The sequence below is a fragment of the Ailuropoda melanoleuca genome, chromosome 7 (assembly GCF_002007445.2).
Source record: "Ailuropoda melanoleuca isolate Jingjing chromosome 7, ASM200744v2, whole genome shotgun sequence".
NCBI lineage: Eukaryota > Metazoa > Chordata > Mammalia > Carnivora > Ursidae > Ailuropoda > Ailuropoda melanoleuca.
The window spans coordinates 57,572,276-57,599,802 of record NC_048224.1 but is presented as its reverse complement, the minus strand read 5'-3'; the positions used below and the strand labels follow the sequence as shown (position 1 = coordinate 57,599,802).

The 27,527-nt window shown below is 58.9% G+C and overlaps 1 protein-coding gene across 1 annotated transcript in view; it reads left to right on the top strand.

Moving 5' to 3' along the window:
- Positions 1 to 14,582: 14,582 nt before the first annotated feature.
- The window catches only part of OLFM1 (olfactomedin 1), a 36,477-nt gene continuing 23,532 nt past the window's right edge, over positions 14,583 to 27,527 (top strand). The window contains exon 1 of the mRNA XM_011226828.3: positions 14,583 to 14,976. Within this exon, the coding sequence (XP_011225130.2) occupies positions 14,881 to 14,976 (96 nt within the window). The 5' untranslated portion in view covers positions 14,583 to 14,880. The remainder of the gene's footprint in view (positions 14,977 to 27,527) is intronic.

The window sequence follows — 27,527 nt, the reverse complement described above, 5'->3', positions numbered from 1 at the left end:
GAACAGGGACAGCTGGGAGCTGACAGCGACTTCACTCCCCCTCAGACTCACAACTCAGAGCTAAGGTTGGAAGATTCTAGAAAAGTGGTTGTGGACATGCGAGTTCCCCACACACCCCGCAGCCTGTCCTGCTGCCCCTCCCATTTCTGCCTCCCTACGCGGCAGCAGGAGGCAGAGGGCAGGGAACGTGGGACACACAGGTGCACGCCTCACGGCGCACGTGGGCCCCGGACACGCCCACACCCAACATGCCACAGGTCACTGGGCAGCGTGTGGAAGCCACTCGCCACGGCTGGCCGGACCTGCAGGCCCCTGTGGCACGCGCTCGGCCCAGAGCTGGCTTCTCCCGGGACTGGAAGCACCCTGGGGAGATGAAGACCCCTCGTCAGCCTCCATCTGCACACAGGCAATACACGTGCCGAGCGCACAGCTTATGAGGGGCTCTCAACAGTCCCTGAGACGGAGGAGGCCATCACCTGCCAGGGTCAGCCCTGCGTGCTTTTGGCTTGAGACCCTCCGGTCAGGCAGCCCGGTCCAGAGGGCTCTGGACCCCCTGCCGACCTCTTATTTGGAAAGCAGAGATCCTATCTTCCACCCACTGAACCTGCTCCCTCCTTCGATCGGATTTCCAATAAAAATCCTATCAAAATAAGAGGGACGGTTCCTGAGCCACGCAGGACCCCGGGATTTCAGGTTACGTGCCTGTTCAACCATCACCCAGACTTCGACTCAGCACCTGCTTTCTGCAAGAAGTATGCGTCCTCAAGCCCGCCGGAAGGATGCACGCACGCACGCAGGGCTAGTTAGCATTCTTCCTTATGGATCAAAAGTACCAAGTTATTTCCTTTCATTTGTNAAGGACCCCAGGATTTCAGGTTACGTGCCTGTTCAACCATCACCCAGACTTCGACTCGGCACCTGCTTTCTGCAAGAAGTATGCGTCCTCAAGCCCGCCGGAAGGACGCACGCACGCAGGGCTAGTTAGCATTCTTCCTTATGGATCAAAAGTACCAAGTTATTTCCTTTCATTTGTGGTACAGAATTTTATTTTAAGTATGATTTTAAAAAAAACATGTCAAAAAGGAAAACACGAATGTGCATACATTTTAAATTCTGTAGCATACACCAACAAACAGGATTGTAAAAAGAAGACAGACCCAAAAATATTTTCATTACATAAAACTGAAGAACTCGACATTAATTATTCATAACAAATTCCTCTAAAAAAAATCCGCTAGCCCCACACATAGCCACGGAAGTGTGTGGGTCTCTTTCTCCCGGCCCGTACACCACGACTGAAACAGTTGGTCCCTGATCTGTATCCCCCTGCGGTGAAGGGAGGGCAGCATGGCTGGTGTCCTGGGCCCCCCTTCTTCAGGTCTCTCCTGTTTCCTCCTCTTCACCACGTCTCTCCCAGCCCCCAGATGGAGGCATGCCTCGCTGAGCTGGCCGTTTCCAGCACATAGGGACACGCGTGGACTCCTCCCGTGCTGTCCCCACAGCCCCTCTCCACCAGGTGCGTCCCCTACAGGCACAAGTCTGCTCTCTCGGGGTCACATTAGCGCCCCGCTCGGCGACAGGATGGTGGATTGACGTGCTTCACCTAGAGGCTTCGTCACAAAAGGACGCTTGGCAGTTTTAAAATGTCCTTTTCTCTGTGTGACTCAAGGTCTGGTAACTGATTAAAAGAGACAATGATGGAAATGCAGGGTGGGGGCGTAACTACTCCTGGTTACCGGACAGGCTGTGTTCTTTTAACGGAAACCCTGGTGTCTTCCAAACGCCCCTTGCTCTCAGCCTGATAAGATGCCCCAGGGTCAGCCTGAACAGTTCTTGACCGGACTGGCCTGCACTTCTCCGGAGCCCTGGATCCTGCCAGCGGGAAAACGGTGTGTGGGGGTCGGCGTGTGCAGGGGTGCATGCACTCTGCTGCGGGGCTGGCTGTTGTTTCCAGGCCCCGCGCTCCCTCCAACTCTCTCTCGCACAAACTTTATGAGAAAACAGTTACAACATCATAGTGACGTGTCCAATTCAAGGGTTTGCGTGTGATTTATGTCATTTTATATCTGTGTCTGTCTCGCATGTTCATCACCTTCTCTCCGAGGCGCCCCGTCCCGAGGGCGTGCACCTGCGACGCACGTGTAATGTCTTCAGAGTGACAAGGTCGACATTTCACTAACAACACAGTTGCCAAAACAGTTCGATGGCTTTGTTGTCTTTTCACCAGGAGGATATAAAAGGCGTATCCCATCGGGTGTAGATCATGGACGTGCGGAGAAGGGCACTCCCCTCGCGGCCCCTCCACTCCGTTTCTTCCCACCGTGGATAACCGCTTCCCCGGACTTCTAAATGTACCTTCCTCATTGTAAAACACAGGCAACCACGTGTGTACTTGTGAATGTCATCTGTACCCACGGCCCCTCTCTCAGACGGCAGGTGGCCACGCACACAGGGACGCACGTCTTCCCTTCTCTGCCCGGAAGTGTCCTGGTGGCCTGTGGGCGGGATAGAGAGATCGTCTTTATTTGCTCGCCGTCCTTCACTGACAGCCTCGTGCCGACACCACTCCCTGTCGGGGCAGCATGTTCTGGCACGTTCTGCCAAATCTCCCCACCGGGGCTGCGTGATCGCGCAGTCTGTGCCACGGTGTCAAAGCACCACAGACTGAGCCTCGGGCAACAGAACTGGCTTGTCTTGCGATTCTGGAGGCCGGAAGTCCAAGATCGAGGTGCTGGCAGGGCCGTGCTCCCCCTGAAACCTGTAGACGAGAATCTTCCCTCGCCTCTTCCAGGCTCTGGCCGTCACCAACAACCCCTGGCCTCCCTTGATTTGTAGACCCCTGGCCCATCTCTGCCTCCACCACCGTACTTCTCCCCAGTGTCTCTCTCCTCTTCTTAGAAGGACACCCTTCATCTTTGATTCGGCCCCTAATGACCTCATCTTAACTCCACGACATCCCAAATACAGTCACATTCTCCTGCACCAGGGGTTAGGACCTGAACACATCTCTTTGGGGGACACAACTGAACCCACAACACATCCCTACCAACGCAGTACAAGGACACCTGCCTCCCTGCCGTCCCACTGGCAGCCTGGGCCCCCCAGAGCAGACTGTGTCCACCCGGGGACCGAGGACCGGGCCTCCTGCCCCTGCAGGCTGCATCGCTGAGACGAGGCTGTCATTGAGCATGGTTTGTCACGGCCCATCTCCATTCCACTCTGCCCGAATGACAGCGTGTTGTTGAGGGCCTACCACGGCAGGACCGTGCTTGGTGCCACCAGGCAGACAGCCACGGACAGAAGAGGCCCAGACTCCTGTCTTCGTTAGCTTGCATTCTATTTGGGGGAGAAGATAAACAGGTGAAAAGCGCAGCGTGCCGGACATGCATCCCCCGTGGCTTCTGTAACAAGTGCCACCAAAGTCAGGGACCCCGATTCTCGCCCAGCCTCCAGCCCCGCCCGGGCCCTGACTGCGGCCCGATGGGACGGATGCCGGACTGAGGCCAGGCTGTGGAGAATAGACTTCCGCTGTTTTAAGTCATGACCTGGTGGATCAGCACAGGTGAGCTGGGCACAAGCCAGGCAGCGGTGTGAATTTTCGGTACGCCTCACTGCCCAGGTGACCTTCGCACGCAGGTGGGGGTGGGGGAGCGAGGCTGGGGAAGGCCATTGGAGCTCAGGGAACAGCAGGACAACGACCTGTGTATATGGTGGGGGAGCTGCATATCTGGGGAGGGGAGGGAGGCCGAGTCAGTCGGGGGATGTGGGGGACACCAGGTCCTGAAGGGCCGTGAACTCATGGCAGGAATCTTGGCTTTTCCCTCAGTGACATGGGAAGCCAGCGGACAGGCAGGGCAGAGGGGAGTGGTCGTGACACCGGCCTTTAAGGACAATTCCGAGGGATGCATCGGGCGTGGACTATAAAGGGCCTGACAGCGGAGGGGTCACCTGGGAGGCCGATGAATGGGTCAGTGACCCCCGGCATGCAGGACCAGCTGCATCGTTTTCGGGGCCCAGCACAAAATGAAAATACAGGACCCCTTGTTGAAAAACCATGAAGAATTTCGAAACGCCAACAAGAGAGCCTTCAGCCGAGTGCAGGGCCCTGCACTGGGGGCGCCTTGCAGGCTTCACGCCCGTAAGGCCGGCCTGCAGAGTGGGTGGTGGTCCAAGAAGCCAGAGGGACACATGGGTTGTGACAGGAGCACCACTGGGGGCCTGCTCACAGATCGGATGTGAGGAGAGAAGCTTCTAGAACGACTCCAAGGTTTATGCCCCAACAGCTGGAGGGGCAGAGCAGGCCTTCCCTCCGGGGCGTGAGCCAGGAGGTGGAGCTGAGCACTGACAGACGTCCAGCTGGGCAGACACGGCTGGGAGGGGTCAGCACTCCGCTGGTGTGGAAGGCCCTGAGACAGGGACCATGCCCGGGGCATAGAGCCTCGGGGAGAGGGGAAGGACAGGGAAGGGCAGGTCGGGGCGCTCCCTGTTGGGGAGAAAGCCCTGAGAGGAAGAGAGCAGAGTGGGGACAAGCGAGGGAGCTATGTCCTGGGGGCCTCCTCCAGGGCTCCCAGCGATCCAGCGGGGGACAGACAAAGAAAGGGCCACGGCAAGGGGGCAGGGATGCAGGGCTGCAGAGGGATTCGTGAGAAGAGAGAAGAGCAGGGTCGGTGAGGCAGACACTCTTTGGACGTGGTTTGGGGTAGGAAAGGGGTAGAGGAATAGTCTGGGGGGCAGGCCACGGACAGTTTCTCTTTGGGTCTCTCGCTGCTGGCTTTGTGACACAGCAGGCTCGGGTGTTTCCGTGCCGATGAGAAGGATCCGGGAAAGGTCACTGGCAGTGACGGTCAGGAGCAGAGGTCAGCAGGCCCTGGGGCTGCCCAGGCTGGTGGTGCGGACGGAGCAGGGACGGCAGGGAGGCGGCAGACTGTGTAATGGCCGGGGGCTGGCATTTGCTGGCAGCCGCCTGACCCACTGTGCTGTGGACGGAGGTGCGGGCCTCTGTCGGCTGCCATCAAGAGCCACCACAGTGCGCTGAGTGCCCCGCCACGTACCCACATGGGGGGGACCTGCGACGGTTTGCTCCCCGGCTCTCCAGCCGCTGCTGGTGACTGTCGCAGGTGGCGTGCTGGCGGCAACGGCCGATCTCTGGTGGGTCCCTGGCTGGAGGGCTTGGGCGGAGGACAGTCACTGTCTCTCAGGTGTGTCCCCCGCCTGTGCGCTGGGCCAGCGGGCGGGACGTGCTGGAGATACACAGCAGAACCGCACAGAGCCTTGTCCCCACTCCCTCTGCAGGCCTGCGGTCCAGCGATGGCGAGTAGACAGTCACCAAGGGTGCCGAGAGGTGCTCCTGTCCAAACCAGACCCTGCTCACCNCGTGCTGGAGATACACAGCAGAACCGCACAGAGCCTTGTCCCCACTCCCTCTGCAGGCCTGCGGTCCAGCGACGGCGAGTAGACAGTCACCAAGGGTGCCGAGAGGTGCTCCTGTCCAAACCAGACCCTGCTCAGCCCCCCGGGGCCCAGAACCTCCCTAAAGGTCATTTCTGAGAAGTTCACACTCTCCTTTGAACAGAGCTCTTTGGGTCACCAGAAGGCCTGGAATGTGTACAGGCAGGCTTCGAGGTGGACCAAGGGTGGCCCCTGAGTAGAGCAGGGGACGCGGTGCCTGGCGGGAAAGCCCGGGGGACCCCTGCATGCTGGAGGTCCTCGGCGCCCAACGCACGGCTGCAGAGCTGCCGAGCTGCCCGGGGCTGGTGTCTGAGAGTGTCCACGCACACTGAAGGCACTACACGTGGGAGGCAGCATGGGAAGTCCTCAAGGCAGGGGACAGGGGCGTCTTCATCTATGATCTCAGACTGCGGAGGGCCTCAAAGCGAGGAGCCATGAAAGAAAAGATGGATAACCACGCTGTCCCCAAAATGTGATCTTTTCACATGGCAGGAAAAGTCACAGGCCACATGGGGAGCTGAGAACAATTTGTCTTCAACATACTGCAAAGGGTTAACATCTTAACATTTAAGTCCCCTTACAAATCCATTAGGAAAGGACCAAGAACCCAATAGAAAAAACAGGAAAAGTGCATGAATAAAGAGTTAACACAAAGGACACACAAATGGCTTTTAAATGTCAAGAAAATGATCAATAGTCATATCAGAAATACACATAAGCAACACGGTGCGAAGGCCGGAGCCCGCCCGTGGGCTGTGGAGGATGTGTGGCTCGGACTCCATCAGGTGGCGGGACAGCCGCTCTCGGAAATAAGGATGCATGTGCTCGTGGGGTGCAGTGGTTTGGGTCCGACGCTGCACCTGCGGCCCCTCCCCATACATCGGAGGTGCCCCATCCCCCCGCCCAGTGCCATTCTTCCTCCCCTGAGGCTAGGGGGGGAAGGGCACAGGTTAAGCACATCTGAAGTCTAGGAGGAGATCCCTGGAGTTTGGGGAGGGGACATTCAGCTCCGTGGAAACGACATGGCTCTGTGTGTGGTGTCCCCGCTCTGGGTGGGGCGTCTGGCGCGTCTGCAGCAAGGGGATGAACTCCTGTGGGAGCACAAGGCTCCCGGCTCCATGTCATGCTCTGAATAATCGTTGCAAGAGGAGCGTGGCTGAATAAGGAATGTCTTTGTTTCCCCTCCTCTCTCCACACTCCCAAATTTGCCTGGGTGGATGGTTCACACGTTTATTTTCTCTCTATTTGGAGGGCAGGAGGCTCCGGGGGACAGGACAGGGAGAAAAGCCCTCTGACCTGCAAACGCAGTGGCTCCCCAGTGGTGGTGTGGGTTAGAGAGCGTCGTCCGCCAAGAGAGTGAATACTCGCCCTTGCGGCAAATGGGGTTGGCTGACCTGCACCTGCTGGGAGCGTTCAGCGCTCAGTCAATGCTCTTCCTCTGGGACAGAACACAGGCTCTTACAGAAGCTGGCCACCGCTCCCTGGACGCTGACCTGGAAACTGGGTCCTGGAGCCCGTCTGGCTGCCGCATTCGGAAGGGAGATTGGACGGGCTCCACCTCAGCAAACCTCGGGCCCGGGAGGAATCACGGGGGGTTCATGCTAATTCTGTCCCCATTTCCAGGAACAAATCAGTCCTGTCCCCAAACCTCTCCCCCCATCACATCCATGACAGATGGGCAGGAGAAAATACTCACGGGGCACCTCCATCTGCTGGTCCTTGCCTGGCCGACGGCATGGCCCCGCACTGCCCCGCCATCACCAGCCCCCACCTCCCTGATTTCTGGTTCATGTGCAAGGCTAGAACTGAGTGGGCACCCCGAGACCAGAGAGCAGGAAGCCCCCCACCCCGGAGCAATAGCCATAGTGCCGTGGGCGATGCAAGCGTGACCCGCTGCAGGGGTCCGTCAAACCTCTTCCACGGACACATTTGTCGACAAAGCCCAGGTCACGGGGTCCATCCCTTGCAGAGGAAGGCGGGGTCTCTCTCTCTCGTTCACTGCAGGACAGGAAGGCTGGGACAGGTCTGGGTGTGGAGGGCGACCCTTACCTTGGGCACACAGAAAGCAGGGCACGGTTCTGAGTACACAGTGAGGTGTGCAAACCAGTGTGGCAGGAAGACCCTTTCCAGGCGACCACAGACTGGGGCGGGGAACACAACGGGGCTCGGCGCACTGCAGGGGTTCAGGCGAGCGTGATGAGGACCTCCGTCCAGGTCTTAGTCTTGGGACGGGCAGGATGAGGGAGATGAGCCCTTCTCCTGGTGCCCCTGGGACCAGCACCCACGGTGTTAGAGGAGCCTGTGGGGCCATCACAGCAGGGCTCTGCCAGCACCTGCTCCAGGTCCCAGGCACTGGCCCAACACCGAGCACGTGAAAATGGCCTGCCCTCCATAGGCGCGATGCTCCCACTCACAGCCGGCCTGAGGAGAGCCAGGTCCCTCTGGTTCTGGTTCAAAGCAGGTTAGAGAGCTGGGAAGGATCGAGCAGGTATTTTCAGGTAAATGCCCCTCCCACCTGACACCCCTGCTCTGCCTTCCCATGGACCCTGTTCTGCCCACCCTGAGCCCTCACCTCATGCAGCAGATTGAAGACACGCCTGCCCTTGAACCTTCTCCTGCAATGCCTGGGATGTCGGCCCGGTGCGGAGTCCTGCCTGCTTTGAGTGTGAGACCACCAGGGGACCAGACCCTCGGGACAATGAGGGAGAGAGGAGCACGGTGACCTGGACACTGGTGTGGAGAGTGTGGATCCCTGGTTATGTGCGGGGGCCCTTCACCGGCTACACGGTTTTCAGACCTCACATTCTGGAATGAGTGGTTGTTGACCTCAGACACAACTGGCTAAATAAAACTATAGGACTAAGTGAGTTAACATCTATAAAACCGTGTGAAGGGGTCTGGCACACGATGATAACTATGGAAGCATCGTTTTATGTAATAACTGGTTGCTATTAACGGCTGAAGAACGGGAACCTTCAGGAGTATCTTCCTAGCACAGCGCTGCCAACAGATTATTTGTTTAGAAAAGTGACTGTTTTGCACAATCCATTCTGAGCTCTTTAAAGCAGAAGACAGAATAGTTTCTCATTCATTAATAATTATTAACATTCACTCATTCGTCAGATCGTCCCTGTGGCAGATCGATTTGCCAAATGTGGTACCCTGTTGTATCCCATCTCCTGTGCTCCTTCTATGCAACAACTGGCCTTACAATCATCTCATGGCCAGGCCTGTGTCCCCTCTCCTTGAGGCTTGGCAGACTTTTTGCCCCCTCCACCAGAGGGTACAGAGGAAGCGATGCCAGCTCACAAAAATGCCATGCCCTTACTTCTACCTTGATCTGGACAGCCTCCCCTGGCACCCTGCCACCAGAATGGGAGGAAGCCAAGCAGCCGCATGGAGAGGCCATGTGTGGGGGCTCCGGCAGACAGCCGGCATCAATGGCCCACATGTGAGAGACGAGTGCTCAGGGGAGCCCAGCAACAGAATTCGAGTCTTTCCTGGCCTTCAGGCCACCCCAGCTGACGCTGTCTGGAGCAGAAGCAAGTTCTCCTTTCTGAGCCCTGCTAAAATGGCAGGTCTGTGAGCAAAGTAATTAATTAATGCTGTTTAAGCACCAAGTTGGAGTGACCTCATGCATGGTAGGCATGGGGCAGAGTGCGGTTCATGGATGAGGCTGCCATAACCAAAACCTAACAGGTATGAGGTTGGCTTTGGTACCAGGCAGCAAGAGGAATCTGGAGAAGCATGGAGGGGGAAGAAGGCATGTGAGAGCAGATGGGCTGTAGAGCACTGACAGCCAGGGTGTGGGTCATCAGTGGATGCCACACACTCTTTGTTATGCCAAGGCAGAAGTCTGCCCACTGTTGCCTATGATTTCATGGAAAATGAGAAATAAATACACTTAAACTCCATGAGCTACTGAAGGAGTCTCCAGACAGAATATTCAAAGTGCCACCTGGCTGCTTGCGGAGGCCAGTGACAAAATGCCAGAGCAGAGGGAGGAGGTGAGAGTTGGCCTGTTCCATATAAGGGCCCAGGATGGGCTGCATCTGAAGACATGACCACCCCTCCTCTCTGCCCCTCCGGATGGTAAACACATCTACAAGTAACAAATGGCTTCCAGGGCTCTATTTCCAGAGTAGACGACAAACTAACAAGCCAATCTTCTCCCCAAAAGCAACTATAAATACTAGCAGTCTGGATGGACCCTGAGGCCACAAGCGCCAGGCAGAGGGGAAGGGGTCAGAACTGAGATTTGCACTCCTGCCATCCACAGGTGCGACGGAGTGTGCAGTCTGCATCTATCCGAATAAGTTGGAGTGATGCGCGGAACCCAGAGTCTCACAACAAGGCAGTAGTTTCCGAAAGTGTTCAACAACTGAGGAGTAAGGAAAGTGACACATTCTCAAGGAAAAAGACCCTGAGATAAACCAACATTGGAATTACTAGACAAGGCAGCCATTTGCAACTATGCTTCATGAAGGAACAGAAAACACATTCACAATCAATGGAAAGAGAGAAAATCAAGCAGAAACTGTAAAAAGCATCCAAATGGAAAGTCTAGCACTGAAAAATAAAATATCATGAATCAAAAAATTTACCTTATGGGCTTAATTATTGGATTGGACACAACAGAGGAAAGACACAATGGACTAGAATATAGACCAAATGACAGAAATCACCCAATATGAAGAAGAGAGAGAAAAACACCGAGGAAATAAATAGCACCTTAACAATCTGAAAGTGCTGAGAGAAAACCTTCTCAGCCAAGAATTCTATGTCCAATGAAAGTCGCCTCAACAAAGAAGAAGAAAGACATTTCCCCCTGAAGGATAGCTAAGAGAATCCTCTTCCAGGACCCTACGGTACAAGCAACGACAAAGGGATTCCCTTTGGCAGAGGAAAATGGTGCCACGTGGAAATGGGGGTTTCCAGGAATGAATGAAGAGCATGAGAAGTGGCGGGTATATGGGTAAATAGAAAATGAGCCTTTTCCCCTGAAGTTCTTGGAAAAACATAAGACTGGCTAAAGCAAAACAAGGACATTGTCTTGGGGGGTTTATCATGCATGTGAAGTAATGCATTTGATGATGAGCACAGAGAGGATGAAGGTATGAACAGACCATTAACCCAGGGAGACCGGGAAATTAGGAAACGTATGTTGCATCCCTAGAGTAACCCCTGAAATAACAACACAAAGATGCATATAACTTGAAAGTCAAGAGACAAATTATTTATGGAATTATTTTTTTTAAATAGTCGCATAATCCAAAAGAAAGCAAGAAAATAGGAGAACAAGAGTAACAAACAGAACAGAAAAAAATAAAAAAAATATAAAACAGCACACCTAACACTTATTAATTCTATTACTAGAATAAGTAAGTACTCCAATTAAAAAGGCAAAGGTTATTGGAATGGATAAAATGAAAAGAGAAGCATATCGATTTGCCTTCCGGAGGGGTCTCAGCAGGAGCTCAGCTCCTTCCCAGGCGCTCACTGGCACCAGTTCCACTGGGAGGACAGCGTGGGAGAGGTACCACGAGACCGACTACCCCAGCTGAAGAGCAAGGCAGTGCCCCTTGGCACCACACCCACTGGGCCATGTCCCGGCAGAGCTCAGGGGCTCCGGGCTGGTGTGAGGGGGCAGGGCAGCTGTCCTCCACAGGCAGGACCCTCAGAGCCAGGCCCGCACCCACTGCCTCTTGGAGCCACAGCTCAGAGGCTCCTTGTGATTTCCCAAGTGGGAAAGCTGGTGGGGTAAGAAGAAAGACCGAACTCTACATTGGTCAGCAGAGAGGTGGGACAGCGTCGCCGACCATGGCCACCTTGCACCTGACTTCAGCCAGCCCAAAGGGGGGAGTCAAAGCAAGGAGCCCAGGGGGAGCCTGCTGGTGGCAGGGGGCAGGCCCCGGGTCCACTTAAATCCAGAACTAGGACGAGCTCACAGGGGACTTTTTAAAAAAGATTTTATTTATTTATTTGATGGGGGTGGGGGAAGGGAGAGCATAAGCTGGGGGGAGTGGCAGAGGCAGAGGGAGAAGCAGGCTCCCCGCTGAGCAGGGAGCCCCATGCGGGACTCAGTCTCAGGACCCTGGGATCATGACCTGAGCCAAAGGCAGACGCTTCACCGACTGAGCCGCGCAGGCGCCCTCACTGGGGGATTTTGATGCAGGAGTCAATATAATAAGTAGTCTAAACCCTGACAATGTAAAAATAATAGAAGCACTAAGAGTGGATGCAGAGCCTGGAGGGGAGGCCAGAGGAAGAGGAAATGAAAACTGCCCCGTCTTTCAAACCACGACGTGTCCGATGGAGTCGGGATGGCAACGTGGGCTAGAAACACGCCCCGCCCAACAGCTAAGGGTCCGCAGGGATTTCTCTGTCTCCGGATTAGCAGGTTCTCCCAGGAGAGGGGACTTGTGCGGTGGAGGTAAACGAGCTCCTAGTTCCCAATTTCTTCAGCTTCTCTTTGGTTTCCTATCCTTCTGTCAAGTTCAAGTTCGATCTAGTACTTCCAGGCTGCAAAGCATGGGGGGGATGACCTCATCCTTTTGCATCAGTGCCTGCTCAGCCCTCCTGCTCGTTTCTAGCGGTTGAGCATGTGTGTGCCGGGCACGGTCCCAGGCGTCTCCCACGCTGTGGCCCGCCGGCTGCACCCAGCTGGCAGGCAGGGGCTCGGAAGGCAGGGCCCGGGAGACTGACGTGTCCTCGTCACAGGTCGGGACTTGGGACTTGGTCTTAGGGGACGCCGTCTGACATGTCCACGTTCCACTTCCTCTGTGCACCTGCACAGACAGGTTGTCTGCATGGCCGCCCCCGGAGACAGCACTGCTTATTCTGGGTAGCAGGCTTCTGTTGCTCTTGCTGTTATGTTCTTCTTTGCATTTTATTTTCTTAAAGCGATACAAAAGCAAGTGTGTAATTAAAAAAAAAAAAAAAACCCTGCTTTCCTAAGATACAAAGCGCATACGACATGATTCACCCATTTAAGTGTATGCACAATGGTTTCCGGTATATTGTTATTTAAAAAATGACGTGCGTGTGTATGTCGGGCATAAAATATTCACGATTTTTTAAAAGATTTTTTATTTATTTATTTGACAGAATGAGCACAAATGGGGGAGGGGCAGGGGCAGTGGGAGAAGCAGACTCCACTCTGAGCAGGGAGCCGGACTCCGGGCTCGATCCCAGGACCCTGAGATCATGACCTGAGCCGAAGGTAGATGATCCATTGACTGAGCCACCCGGGCGCCCCCAAAATTTTCTCAATTCTTAAGTGTCCAGTTCAGTGGCATTGATCCCATTCACCATGTTGTGCAGTCCAGGTCCAGGACTAGTTTATCACCCCACACGGAAACTCTGTCCCCTTAAGGCATTACCCGCCGCCCCCAGCCCCAGCCCCTGGTAGCCCCCGCTCTGCCTTCCGTCTCGATGGCCCGACTCCCCTTGGGCCTGGTGGGTGTGGACCCCACAGGGTCTGTGCTTCTGGGTCAGGCTTACCCCTCCGGGCGCAATGTCCTCCACCTTCATCCACCAGCCCTTGTCAGAGTGCCCTCCCTCCTCAAAGCTGAGCGACAGTCCAGCGTGCGGACCCGCTATGTTGTGTGTCCACTTTCTGTCGATGGACACTGGAGTAGTTAGTTTTTGGCCATTGTGCTAAGGGTGCCATGCGCACGGATGTCAGACCGCTGCTGGACACGCAGGCAGCAGGCCCGGGGCACGGAAGGCGCTCAGTGAGCCCTCAGCGCCTCCCTCCTGGTCCTTCCGAGTTTACAAAATGTTTGTACTTGCCCTGCGTTCGTTCGGTCTTCTCAACAGCCCTCGAGGGCCTGGTTCCGGCATCGTTCATTCCCGTTCTACAGGAGTGGAAATTCTGAGCCACTCCCTGGAAGGGTCAGGATAAGATCCCTGCCCGAAATCTCCACGCGCAGCACCCTCCCCCCAGCTCCGCGCGCAGCCAGACGTCCCCAGTTGTTGAGGGGCCAGGGACAATGAGAACACTCAATGAAAGAGGAGGAGGGGAGAGCTCCCATGACCGCTCCTCTCCACCTCTCCCAGGGGCCACCCCGCTAGAGGGCGGACCCCAGAGAGCAGGGCTTCCCCAGGAGGAGCTGGCCAGAGAGCGGAGGCCTGGCAGCTGCACCACCACCTTTTCTTCTCCAGGTGCTCGAGTCCAGGCCCTCGTCTCCTGTCTGGAGGATGCCTCCTCCAGTGCCCAGCGGCACGGGGACAGGCTGGGAGTTGACATCCTGTGCTGGCTCTGCACCTCCCTGGGTGACTTGTTAGTTACCCCCAGTAGGGCTCCTGTTTCCCCGCCTGGGATAGGAGAGGGCTGGATCGTCTGTAGGCCTTCTTCACAGTTGACTTTCCAAGGGCTAAACACCAAACAATGGGACAGAGAAGAAAGACATGTGCCTAAACTCTCTGCCACCTGAGCTTCCCAGGAAACAGACGCTTGGGGACTTTTCTCCCTAGAAAGGGGAGTGTAAATGGGAAATGTGAACCCCAGGACAAGCTTCCCTGGTCTACGACTTGGATCTCTGGCTGGGAGTAGGTATAAAAGGACAGCGTCTGGTGACGGGAAGGAAGACAATGCAGACACCCCCACCCCCGGGGACCCTTCCAGGCCTGAGTGTACCTGTCCCCACGTGTATGCACACAAACCGTGAACACAAGGACAGATCCTCAGCCACACACCCTGCATGGGGACAGCAGCCCCAGGGCACATTCTGTTCCCCTTGCACCCCCATGCTGACCACCCCCCAGAGGACAGGAAGAAGGCCTATCTGAGCACCAGATGACCTTTTTGCTAGCTCTGCCTGCCACGCCCCCACTCCCACACCTGCCTTGAGACACCCTTCCTGGGTCCGAGCGCCAGTCTATCTCATTAAACCCTGACACCTATAAGGGCATGTTCCACTTCTATCTCTGTACCTCCTGGAGATGTCAAGCTTAGCTCCTGGGCGGGCAGGCCAGACCCTCCCCCAGCGGCTAGTCCCTGCCCCGCCCCTGCCATTCCCATCCCAGATCCAGGGAGTCCGGAGCCCCCTGCAGTTGTGGCCAGCCAGGATGGATTCTTCTCTCCGAGTTAAATTTCCCCCGCCTTTTTGATGTCACATCCTGTCCCAGCCTGTTTCCCCGCCGCCGCCCTCTCCACTCCCGCGCGTGAGCGTGGCGCGCGGGTCCCTCTGCGCCACCGGCTGCCTTCCTCGCAAACTTTTGGCACCCCCGCCCAGGCGCGCCGGTGCGGGGGGGAGCGCAGGAGGAGGGGCCGCGGAGGGCCGCGCCCCGCCCGGGGACAGCGGGGACAGCGCGCAGGACGCGCTCGCCATGCAGAGCGGAGGCTCCGGGTGCTGAAGGCGCGGGGCCAGCAGAGCCGGGAGCGCGTCCGCGTCCACGCAGCGCCGGCGCCAGCACCAGGGCTCCTGCATGCCAGGACGGCGGCCGTGGCAGCGAGACATGCAACCGGCCCGGAAGCTCCTCAGCCTCCTCTTCCTCATCCTGATGGGCACCGAACTCACTCAAGTACGTGCATCCAACGCCATTTTCCTCCCCGAGAGCGACGGAGCGCGGGGCCGCCCTGCGCGCGGGGCCGGCGAAGTCCGGGAGCGGCTGGCTCGCAGCTCCGCGCCTGGGTGGGGAGGGGGCCCGAGCGCGGCGCACCAGCCTTGGAGGGAGGGGCGCGGGCTGACCCAAGCCTGCCGCGTGCCCCCACCTCCGGAGCCCCAGCCCTGGCCCAGCGAGGCTGTCGGCTGCCCCCTCTCTCCTAGGACCCCCAGCCTCCGACTCCCCTGAGAAGTTCAAAGGGCAGCATGAGGGGCTCCTACCGCTGCTATTGTCATCTGGTGGGGGGGCATTCGGAGCAGGGTGTCCAAGCTCCAGGCATTTCCAGAGGTAGAGCTAAGTCCCACCCCCCACACCCCTGCTCCAGAGCATCCTGCATCCCTGCCTTTGGGTATAGCGCTGCCCTTGGGGCTTCCCAGGCCGGTGGTGGTGGCAATTGTGCCTCGGAGGCCAGACTGGGAAGGGCAGGCGGGGCGTGCGGGGCTGCGTGCATTGTGAACTCAGTGTGGCGGCTGGGGGGCTGTGGCCACATGCGCGGCATGAAGTGTGAGTGGCAAGCCGCCGTGTGCGTGTGTGGGGACTGCTGGGCATTTTAAGCGGGCTTGCCATCCCCTGAACAATGTATCAATAGGAAGCTTGTCTCTGGCTGATATTCTCCATTTTAAAAATCCATGTCGGAGCTGGCAGGTGGAGAGAGGAGAAGGGCTGTCTGGGAGGGCTGGAATGGGGGTGTTGCTTTGGCACCGGGGCGCTGGGAAGAGGCTGCCAGCTTCAGGAGCCTGGCTGCTCGGGAGTGACATTAAAATGCCCTTTCGTTGGTGCCACTGTGCCACACTCGGAGCCGAGAGAGGCTGGCCCCTTGGAGCGGCAGGTCCAGGAGGTGCACAGACGGCCCGCACCTTGGCCACAAGCCCCAGCTGCCCCTGACCCTCCTTCCTTCCCTCTGTCTCCCTCCATCTCAGGATAAAAGAGGAAACAAAGAGAGAGGGCAAGAGGTGGATCACGGGAGAGAAGGCTCTGGAAGAAGCTTCTCTTGTTCCGCCTTGAAGCCCTTGCAGGCTCCCTGGCTCTGCTTGGGAAGCGAGCCATCGAGAGGGTTCCGTTGCTCCACCAGCCCTCAGAGACCCCTTCCCCGGTGCCCCCAGACAGTCGGCTCCCCTAGAGTGGCTCTGCGCGGTAGCAGGGAGAGAAGTTTTCTGGGCGGTGGGGAGAGCCTGGCCGAGGGGCTTGTGTACTGTGGACGGACAGTTGCACGTATGCACGTGCACGCACACGCACTCCGCAGACACGAGCGCACGCGGGCAGAGAGGAGCCAGGCAGGTGGCAATTAAGAGCATGTGCCGTATCGAGATGTTTTGGGAAAGAGATCGCTAGTTCTCCGGGGCCCTGGAAGTGGCTGTCCCGAGGGCCCCCGGAGCCTCGGTGGCCTTCTCCATTCCAGGCACCCAGACCACAGACACTTCGCATCGGGAGGTCTCCTCCTCCCATCTTTTTAAAGATCCCCAGTTCTGGGAAGAAACTTTCAGTTCAACTTCAACTGGAAGCTTCATCTCGGTGTCGAAAGTGTTTGCCTGGCCGTGCTGATGGTTGTGCCCACCCCCCCCCACCCCTGCCGAGGGTCGGCCAGCCCCTGCACAGGCTCCTCCCCCTCCTCCTCCAACCGGGTCCCCCTTCCAGACCCAGGTCAGCTCCCCAGCCCCCACCCCCCTGCACCAGCCAGGGGAATGGTGTTGTTTTCTTCCGGAGGCTTCTCTTTCAGAAGCAGAGCTGTGGGATGTCTCCGGGGACTGTGTCCCTCAGCACAGCCAGGAGGCATGGCCCCACCCTCCCCAGCCCTGCCTCCGAGGGTAGGCTTCTCTTTGTCGGAGGCCTATTGTCCTGAATTGTGCTGGGATTTAGAACAAAGGCTCAACCAGCTAAAATCACTCGGATTGTTCCTAGTCTAGGAAGGTTCAGAGAGTGGTCCCAGCTCCAGAGACCCCTGCTCCCCGGTGCCCAGATGACCCTGGCTGGGCTGGGGCCTGCCACCTTTAGCAGTAACCTCTAAGATGCTGAGGAGAGCCGGGAGCAGGTGTGGCTCAGGGCTGGGCTGCTGTGAATCTGAGAGCTGCTTGGGGACATCCACGCTCAAGAGTCTTGCTTTCTGGACCCAAAGTGATTTCAACCCTGGGAAGCCACACCGTGAGCAAAGAATGCTTGTGAACACCTGAAACAAGCCAAGGGAGAGCTGAGCACTGGAGGCTGAGCCCTGAGGGTCTGTCTCTCCTACCCATCCGGTTCCTCTCCCACCCCTTCTAAGTCGCTCCCACGGCCGCACCCTCCCTTTGGGGACCCTTCCAGATATCTGCACACAAGGTTCCAGGGCCATGATGATCCTGGGTCAGCCGGCGTTGAAGTGGGAACAAGTCAGACACGCGCGACTCGTACCTGTGGTTCATACGCGCTGCTTGAAGGAGGCCCGCGGACGGGCGGGGGAGCGAGCACATGGCCGCGCCATCTGTTCTCCCGACAGCCCGCCTGTGATGAGCCGCTCAGTCAAACGCCAACCGGTGATGGATGGCCTACTACGTGCCAGGCTGGCGGGCCCACACGAACTCTGTCCTCAGACAGAAAGACGTCTTACTCGGTCTGGTTCTGCGATTCCCAGTCAAAGGTGGCGCTTCACACTCCTTGAGATGCACCTTAGGATTTCCAGTGGGACGGGGGGCAGCTGAGCCTTCTGTCCTGGGGGAGGCGGGTGTGGGGGGCAGCTGAGCCCTCTGTCCTGGGGGAGGCGGGTGTGGGGGGCAGCTGAGCCCTCTGTCTCTCCCGACAGCCCGCCTGTGATGAGCCGCTCAGTCAAACGCCAACCGGTGATGGATGGCCTACTACGTGCCAGGCTGGCGGGCCCACACGAACTCTGTCCTCAGACAGAAAGACGTCTTACTCGGTCTGGTTCTGCGATTCCCAGTCAAAGGTGGCGCTTCACACTCCTTGAGATGCACCTTAGGATTTCCAGTGGGACGGGGGGCAGCTGAGCCCTCTGTCCTGGGGGAGGCAGATGTGGGGGAGCTGAGCCCTCTGTCCTGGGGGAGGTGACTGTGGGGGGGAGCTGACCCTTCTATTCTGGAGGAGGTGGGTGTGGGGGAGCTCACCCCTCTGTCCTGGGGGAGATGGATGTGGGGGGGAGCTGACCCCTCTGTCCTGGGGGAGGTGACTGTGGGGGGGAGCTGACCCCTCTGTCCTGGGGGAGGTGGGTGTGGGAGGGAACTGACAACTCTGTCCTGGGGGAGGCTGGGTATGGGGGGGAGCTGACCCCTCTGTCTTGGGGGAGATGGATGTGGGGGGAGAGCTGACCCCTCTATCCCAGGGGAGGTTGGTGTGGGGGGCGGAGCTGACCCCTCTGTCCTGGGGGAGGTGGGGCAGCTGGGGCTACCTGAGCCCCAGGCCCACTTGGTCCACTGATAAGAGCAAGCTGCCTGCATAGGAAGCTGTGAAATGGGTGGGGGCTCCGTAGCAATGACCTTGACTCAGCTGCCCTGACTTGTACCCTAGTCCTACCAGGCGCCATTGGGGTGACCTTGAGAAAAGCTCTTAGCCTCTAAGCACGAACGTCTGCCTTCCAAGAACTGGATACCTCTCAAAGACGTTGCCCCCCCCCCACCCGACCCCGTCCTGCCAGGTTGCTAACTCCCCCTCCCTGTCGCCATCACGTGCTGTTCTTGGACGCCAGCTGGTCCGGCGTAGTGCAGTCAGACCTGGGCTCACGGTGTGGAGAGTGTCTGAGCCCTGCGGTCTGGCATCTGGGCTGACAAGCTTTGTGGGAAGACCCGAGGCTCTGCCGTAATTGCTTGTTTAAGAGGCAGGAGACTGGGTGAACTCAGGGCTCCGGGGTCGGAGCAGGGGTGAGCTTGGAGAAGGTGGTGTGCGCGCCAGCCGTCCTGAGGTCGCTCTTGCGTCCAGCAGTGAGCAGGGGCGGAGGGGGCTCCCCACCAAGGCTGACCTCGCAGGAGGAAGGGTGTATGGAAGAGCTGATTTATTCTAACGGGGAAGCAAGCTCCTGTCCCTAGCCAGGCTCGGCCTTTCTTAAGGACGCCAGCGCCCCATGCGCACTCCCTGATGGGCTTCCTGCTGTGAACACTGAGCCAAGTGTCCCCGCGCTTGTCACGGCTGGTCCAGGAGCCCCAGTCCAGGTGTGCGCAAACCCGACTCCCCCGGGGAGGTGTGGGTGGGCGCCGTGGATGGACGGGGCGGGTATCACTGAGCAGCTGGCGTGGGGTTAGCTCTCAGAATCCCGCTGGGACCCGTCACTCCAAATCTCTTCTCTCCTCCTGAGATTCTGCCCGTCCTATAGGGGAAGACACCACCCACTCCCCCAAGCAAATTTAATGAGAATAAAACAGCCCAGTTCTGTGACCTGTTGGAGACTAACCTTGGACGGATGACCCCACTGACCTGTCCACCTGCCCTGGCCCCTGGTCTCCCCCACATCTGCGCTGGACACCGGGGTGGGAGCGGTGGTGGGGCTGGGGGTCGGGAGCACTGCGGTGCTTTCCTAAACCAGTTAGCTCATGATGCACGATGCACGGCATTTACTCCTCTGCCTTAGGGCTGGTCCACCGGAGAGCAGCAGGGAGCGGAGCGCTCCCCAGTCCCAGGGGGCAGGGAGGTGCGGTGACACCGGGAGGGCATAAAGCTGTGAATCCTCCCCCTCGCAGCTGCTTAGTCTCTGAGAGCACTTTGCTTCTCGTTCCGCTGACTTCCGCCTTCCCCAGTAAAAAAAAAGGTAATTTTCTGCCTTGGGTTGTATTTATTACTAAAGTTATCGGGCCCTGTAACCAGTATTAACATCACCGTGTAAAGTAATACAAAACTAATTACCAGCTAAACTGGATTAGATGCATGGCAACTGCCAGCCAGGCTGAGAGGGAGGGGAGCCAATTTTTGGCTCTGACAGGAGCACCGTGATGCTTCCCACACTCTGGAAGCGGCAGCCGTAGTGTCCTCGCCACGGCGGGGCCGCTCCCAATGGTCCGGGCGGCTGACCGGGGTAGTAGGTGGGAAGCGAAGATGCCTGTCCCTACGCTTTTCAGGCCGTCGCACACACGAGAAGCGTGCTAGACCACCTCAAGCACAGGCTTAAGACCAGTAGGGAGGGTCACCGTTGGCTGAGTGTCCCTGAGTCACGCTGCCCGCCGGGAGCCCGTCTGGACTGGCAGGTAGCAAGCCGAGCGACCCCATGCAGCATCCTCACTGTCCAAGCGAGGACGCCGAGCCTCGAGGTGACGTAGCCGGCCTCGCAGCCCTGCGCGTCAGTGACAGAGCCCTGGTGCGCCCCCAGGTCTATCTGCCGCCTGAGACCCCGAGCGCATGTTTCTGTTAAGATGGAGAGAAAACATGAAAAGTAGAGGGAAAGGCTCAAGGTCACGAGCAGCAGGCAGAACAGAGGTGCCTGGAGCCATCGAGCTGATCTGCAGCCCTTTGCAGGGCAGCTCGGGGACAGTCTCCGGCTGCGGGCCCCATGCTCTGACCTGGAAACTCAGGTTTTAGAAGGGGGGCAGCAGAGCGCCCGGGAGCATTTGGGGGGGCCCATGTTGTGGTCTCCTTCCTACCACGAAGGGTGGGGGCCTTGAGCAAGTCCCCATCCGGGGGGCTTCTGGGAGAGTGCACCCAGGCCCCTCACCTCAGTTCTGTGGGGAATAAAATGAGGGTGCACGGAGGGAGCTCTGCACCCCTTCACGCATCCCAGCATCTGCTTAACGGCTGAGTCAAGGAGCAGGCGAGAGCACACAGACATGCTGAGCTAACGTCGCTAATCGCTGACAGGCCCACGGTCCCAGTCACACCATGTGGGGCTCTGGGCATCATTCACGCAGCACTGGGGGGAGAGGGACCAGACCCTGCTGGCGGCTCCTTGCAAACGCCGGCTCCCCCTCCCTCTGGGCCCAGGTTAAGTCTTACGACAACAACGGCCAGATGACGGAGCGTGAAGGTGCCTTCTTTGCTCTCCGGCATGTTTAAAGATGCGAGCTTTCCAATCCGTTGGCTCTGATCTCGGCCACAGGGATTGGTCCCGTGTGCCCGTTATGCAGGGTGTAATGACATCTACGGTCCGGTGTTCTGGTGGTCCGGGGGAGAGCTGGCAGCGGGAGAGCCTGGGGAGAGGTGGGCGGAAGCCCCATCTTCGTTAGTGGCGCTCATCCCATCCCCCAGTGTCGGCCAGCTTGTGAAAGGCCCAGGCTTCACGGTGGAGACTTCTCCAGTGGGCGAGATGGCCCTCGCGGGTGGCTCTGGCGAGAAGTCTCTTCCTCGGGCTTCAAGTGATACTTGGGGTGTCTGAGGGTCGAAGAGAGAACAGAGGTGTATTTATAAATGTTATAAATAGCATACTCGGGACCGCAGGGGGTTGGTGTTAAATCTGACAGCAGAGCAGGACTCGGAGAAGACACGGAGGCGGGCTTCCAGAGACAATCCGCCGCTCTCAGACATGAGTCCCCGAGCCCCTGCCCTGCCCAGCGCACAAAGGCTCCCAATCCCCGGGCCCCCCAGCCTCCTATGGACGCAGGAGAGCGGGGAGAGGGCGTCGGGGGCATGGCATCGAGGGACTCCATTTCTCCAGAGACAACACAGCCTCTGTTAGAGCTGGCTGGGCGGCTTTCTGAGGCCGAGTCGGGCTCAGCAGGCAGAGGGTCCTAATCTGCTGAGGGCAGAGCGTGGGCGCTGGGAGGGAAGAGCGGCTGTCAGTGCCCACGGCTGGCTCTGAGCGGGCGCTGACTTCCCGGTGCCTCCTGCAAGCGCAGCTGGACCCCAGCGTGGACTCAGATGTTTTTATAACTACATCACCTTCCGATCCACGTCAGGAGCCGTGAATTCGTGTCGGAATCATTGACTGATTTAATAGAAACCAGTCCGTCCTCCTCAGTCACTTATGGGGAGTTCCCTCAATGAACAGCAACGTTTACAGGACCCCCGAAAACCATGAGCTCAGCCCACGGGGCTCTGCAAAGTCATCTCATCCGGGCTCTTCCAAGTGCCACTCCCAGAAGTGGACCCCATTTCCGCTGGGCAACAAAGAGAACGTGAAGCCGTGGCCAACCCGTCTGGACGCGAGCCAGTCTGAGGCAGCATTTATGAAAGCAGCATGGAGCTTTCCAGAGCAGGAGCAGAGGGTGTGGAGGGCAACAGGGAGGGGCCACGGGCAGTCAGCTCTCTGGATGGCCAGAGAGTGAGGACTGAGGGCTGGAAGGGGGCGTCGTGGCTCTGCCGTGGGTCACAGAGCACTGTCCCATGGGAAGCGGCTCCTGTGCCCGGGGGACAGGAGAACACACCATGAGTCCCAACAGCCACCTTGAGCCTGTGCGGATGGTGGAGGGAAGTGGCCTGGGAGGAGTTTCGGCCGGGGACGGGCCAGCTCCCGGCAGCCGGGCTAATGAACTTGCCGCCACAGCGGCACCCGGGGCCACCAAGCATGTCTGGGCAGGCTCGCAGCCAGCCGGTGGAGCCCCGGCCTGGGTCTTCTGAGCCCTTCTCAGGACATGTTCTCCCGGTGGTCGGGCAGAGAGCAGAGCGCCCTCAGCAGAGCGCATGCCTGGCCTTTCCACACCACTTAGCCCCACAGCGGCCGTGGTGGGAGACCCTCCACCACAGAGGGTCCTGCAAGTGCACGGGCGAGGCCAGGAGGAAACGCCCCTCGCGAATGGGTATGAGGAGCAATCACCCCGGGGTAAACCCAGAGGCCGTGGGCTGAGCGAGGCGGAATAAGGGGATGCTTGGATTGGGCTGCCCACGGTGGTCTTCCGTGGCTGCTGGGAGCTGGCCCGTCCCCAGGTCACCCGTGGGCTCCTAAGGTGCACGGGTCCAGACCAGACCCTTTCCCTGCCGCAGGGATGTTCTTCCCCAGAGGAGAGTGAGTGGAAAGGGCACATAAGGGCTGGAAGGAGCAGACTGGCTCTGTGAGGAACGCCCCCACGTCTGTCTTCCCTCTTCCTCCCCCACCCCAACTATGTGCAGATAGCTTGAGAAAAGTGTGCATGGTTTTTTCACAGCAAAAGAGCATCCCAACTTTGTTCTTTGGGGATGTCGGTTTGCTCAGACCTGAGCAAAGTGGACCTGTGTTGTGTCTGTGGCACGGAGATGCTCCGATTGGAGCGGCTGTTGTGGGCCCTCGTGGGGTCGTGCTCTGACACCCCACACGTGCCGTCCCTAGAAGAAGACTGCGGTTTTCGGCAGGAGGGTGCTTCCCCAGGCATGTCACGTCGGCGCTCGTTCTGAGAGCCCTGAAGCCCTGGGCCCTGGAGGCTGGCATTCTTGTTTTCACGTGTGCTGGTGAATTTGCACAAAGCCCACCCAGGTCAAGGCTGGAGGACAGAAACCTAGCTGGTCCCCCCTAAATTCACATGCTGACGTCCTAACCCCGAAACGTGATGGCATTGGGGGGTGAGGCCTTTGGGAGGCGCTCTGCCGTCATGACCGGCCCGGTGCCCCGTAACAAGGCTTCACTCGTCCCGTCTGCCGTCTGCCCCATGAGGACGCAGCGAGGAGGCGGGCGCTCCCAGGATGCGACCCAGCCACTGCCTTGTTCTCAGAATCCCAGGCTCCGCCCCCGTGAGCCACGAAGGCCTGTTTCCACGCTGTCCGTCTGGTGCTTTGTCACAGCCACGGGGCACACAGACACCGTGACCTCTGCCGGGTGGAGGCCCACCATGCGTTTGAGCTTGGTCCTGGGGACGGCTGGCTCCCCAGGTGACCTGGGACAGGTCCTGCCGTCTTTCTGGGCCTGACACAGCGAGGGCATCGCCCACGGGCATCCGCAACAATTAAGGGACGTCGTGCACCTAGCGTGAGGGTGTCTGGGGCTCAGCGCCTGCTCGGTTAGCATCACCCCGGCTATGCCGACGTGTGGACGTGAGCGAGCCATCGCCGCAAGGAGAGCTGTGGGGGCTGGGATTTAAGTTCTTCCTCAGGAACACCTGCGGTTGGCCAATGCCAAGGATCTTTAATCCAAATGTCTCATTCTTCAACAATTCACAGTTTGCTTTGGGAAATACTGTGTAGCCTTCTAAATCCAATTACACTTGCTCAAGGCTCCTCAGATGACCCTTTTAAATGCATTAAAAGCAGTAATCTTTCCTACTGACTCATGGATTCCAGTCACTGGAGAGGACTTTGGTTTGGGATTGGATGAGTCGGAAGTGACTTTCCTCCAACCTCCAGTTTGTCAGAGCAGGGGTGCAGGACAGGGAGATAGGGGTGTATGCCAAGGCGGAAGGGGTGCAGGACAGGGCAGCAAGGGTGCAGGGCAGGGGGACGGGGTGGGTGGCAAGGCGGTAGGGGTGCATGGCAGGGAGGCAGGGGTGCAGGGTAGGNAATGCATTAAAAGCAGTAATCTTTCCTACTGACTCATGGATTCCAGTCACTGGAGAGGACTTTGGTTTGGGATTGGATGAGTCGGAAGTGACTTTCCTCCAACCTCCAGTTTGTCAGAGCAGGGGTGCAGGACAGGGAGATAGGGTGTATGCCAAGGCGGAAGGGGTGCGTGGCAGGGCAGCCAGGGGTACAGGGTAGGGGCAGGAGCACAGGGCAGGGGGACAGGGAGCAGGACAGGGAGTCAGGGGTGCAAGGCAGGGGGCAGGCGAGTAAGATAGGGTGACGGGGTGCAGGTCAGGGTGGCAGGGGTGCAGGCCAGGGAGGCAGGGGTACAGGGCAGGGCAGCAGGGGTGCAGGGCAGGGGGGCAGGGATGTAGGCTGTTGGTTCGTCAGGAGCAGGGCTGTAGCCACCACACACCCCTGTTCTGTGTATACACGCACTATGGGAGGGAAGGATGTGAACGGTGCCTCTGCGCACTTCTTTATAAACACCGACAAGGGCGGGAGAGGTGGTGAGGAGGGGCAGGAAGGCGTCAGCCGGGGGTGAGCAGGCTTTCCCCCCAAGTCCCTCTCAAACTCCCCTTCTTCCCAGGGTCAGCTTCGCTCCGGGCAGCTGCAGGAACCCCGAGGCGCAGTCCGCACTCGGCAAACCCGGCGGGAGTCGCCCAGAGCCGCAGGCTTATGGGATGGCCTCTCTGCCACGCCTGGGGGTGCCCGCAACCCTCCCGGCTCCCCAGCACGACCGCGGAGGGGGCTTCCCAGCCCCAGGCCGGCCCAGTGGCCCACGCGCCCAGGGTCAGAGCGAGGCCCGGGCGCGTGGTCCTCGGGCCCTCCTGCGCGCAGCGGTCCCCCGCATGGGCACCAGCCTCTTCGCCTCGGGAGCACCGACTGTAAATCCTTACGGGAATCACGGACCTAAAGTGAAATCAGGTGTTCTTCAGAATCAGCAGCGATTTTATTGCTGTTTAATTCTTTATATCCGCTCCTCCGAGCGTCATCCCCCAGAACGCGGCTCCGCTTGGTGGGGACCGTTCTCGTGTCCAGCGATACCTCTTCCGCACATGTGTGTCTGTGTCAACAGCAGCAGCTCTCGCGAGGGCTGGCCCAGGTCTCTGCCATTCGCTTAACCCCTGGTGGCTCCGCTGGGGGCCTCCTGATAGGTTGAGTCTTGTGCGAAGCAGGATGGTCTTACTGGGTGCTAACCGGCACCTGCTGTAACCACCCGATCTTCATAGCTCCCCGCAGAGAAGGGTGACGATTACTATTATCGAACCCATTTCATAGATGGGGAAACTGAGGCACAGGACGGCCAGTGCCCTGGCCGGGGTCTCCCAGCCAGTGGCAGGCTGTGCCCCCCCCGCCGAGTCCGCATTCTCGGTGCTGAGGGGCTCATCGGCGATGCCCCTCTCTGGCCATGGCACATACCTGGTTGCAATGGCAGGAATTTGCTCCCGCGTTGGGGCTGCTTCTGTCCAGGGCTGTAGGGCACACTGTCCCGTGTCTGGGCCTTGTCCTGGGGTCGGTCTGCAGCACACTGTATCCCCCATCTTGCACTAGTAGGTAATAAGCTAGTACCTGCGGCTTCTGGATGGAAGGCCCCAGAGTCTTGTAGATTGTGTTGGGTTCGATTTGAAATTCTTCCCACCAATTAAGTGGCCACTGTCTGCAGTGGGATTTGAGCGTGAGTGATTTGGGCCCCGCATCTGTTCCTCATGTGCCGGCAGAGGAAGGAGGCAGGGCATCGGCAGTCCCGTGAATGCTGCCTCCAGCATCCTCCCCGCCCCCCACCGCCCGTGCCCGTGCCCCTGCGTGTGACCTGGTGTGGCCTGGACTCCGCAGGTGCTCAGCGGAGCCTGCAGTACCAGCATGTACTGGGAGATGGCGCCCTTCCCCAACAGTTGGAACGGGCCACCTGCACTCCCTTGCCTTCATTGGGGAAACCAATCAGGAAACCCTTTCAGCGTGGTCTCACACCCAACCCTCAGGCCAGGACCATCCTGGCTGTAATCCAGTCCCCTCTCTGAAAGGGGACGGAGCAGAGTGAAGCCCCAGGAAGGCACTGTCCTTTGGTGGGCCCCAGAAAGGCTGACTCCTTGCAATCCGCATTCCAGAAGGGAGACTTCTCGCGAAGGCAGAAGAGAGTGTAGTGAGTGATCTGGGGAGCTCTTCCCCTCCCAAATGGCTGGGAAAGCTTCACGGGAGCAGCCGGAGCATGTGCGTTTTCATCCTCCAGAAGCCTCCTGCAAATGCTAAAGCCCCATTAAGGTGTCCGACCCAGTCAGCGCCGGGCTTCCGAGGAGAGCTGCACGCGGCCTGGCGTGATGCTGCAGAGGCCTGGGGACTTGTGCCAGGCTGCCCTGCCCCTCTCCCTGGGCGCCAGGACTTGGGACCGCCACTCTTGGCCCCCAACCACAGACCCCAAGGCCCCACCCAGGGCCATGCTCCTCATGGGCGGGGCACCTTTTGCTCTCCTGCCCAGATTCCTGAGCCCCAAACCTGCACCCAGCTCCTGCCCTGCCAGCTGGGCCCTGCACCCCTCCTGCATACACGGACCCCTCCTGCCCACACCCGGGAGCCCACACTGGTGGGTGCCAGCAATTGCCTAGAGACTCCTTTCTTCCCAGAGGTATTAGAGCACCTGGCCCCCTGGGTCCCAGAGAGCCTTTACCCTCTTTCCCTCTCCCCCAGCACTGGGGCTGGAGACCCCCTCCCGGCTGGGCTTCAGAGGGCAGCAGGGCTGGCCTCGGGAACGTGGACCCACCCCCAAGTAGGTCCGGGGCAGCCAGGGCTGACCCCGCGCTGGGGTGGGGGTGGTCCCAGAGGGGTGCCCCGGCCTGACTCAGCGGGGCGGGGAGGGGGTGGGTGCGGGTAGCAGCGCGCAGCCCATCTGGAGAGTCAGGCCGCCGAGTACACGTGGATTTTAGGACTTGGGAGCAGTGGTCAGCTTTCCTCCCTGAACACCCATCTCAACCTCTTGGCGACTGGGGTTTGCAGGCCTCGCTGCCAGCAGCCAGGGGGCGGCGGGGAGCCAGAGCGGAGAGGAAAAATCCACCCATTTCCTGGGCAGATTGCGTCGGCCGCCGCCCGGCCGTGTCCCCGCCTCCCGGCCGCGGCCCCCGCGCGCAGCCCGCGCGGCTCAGAGCCGGAGCTGGAGTCCGAGCCAGCGG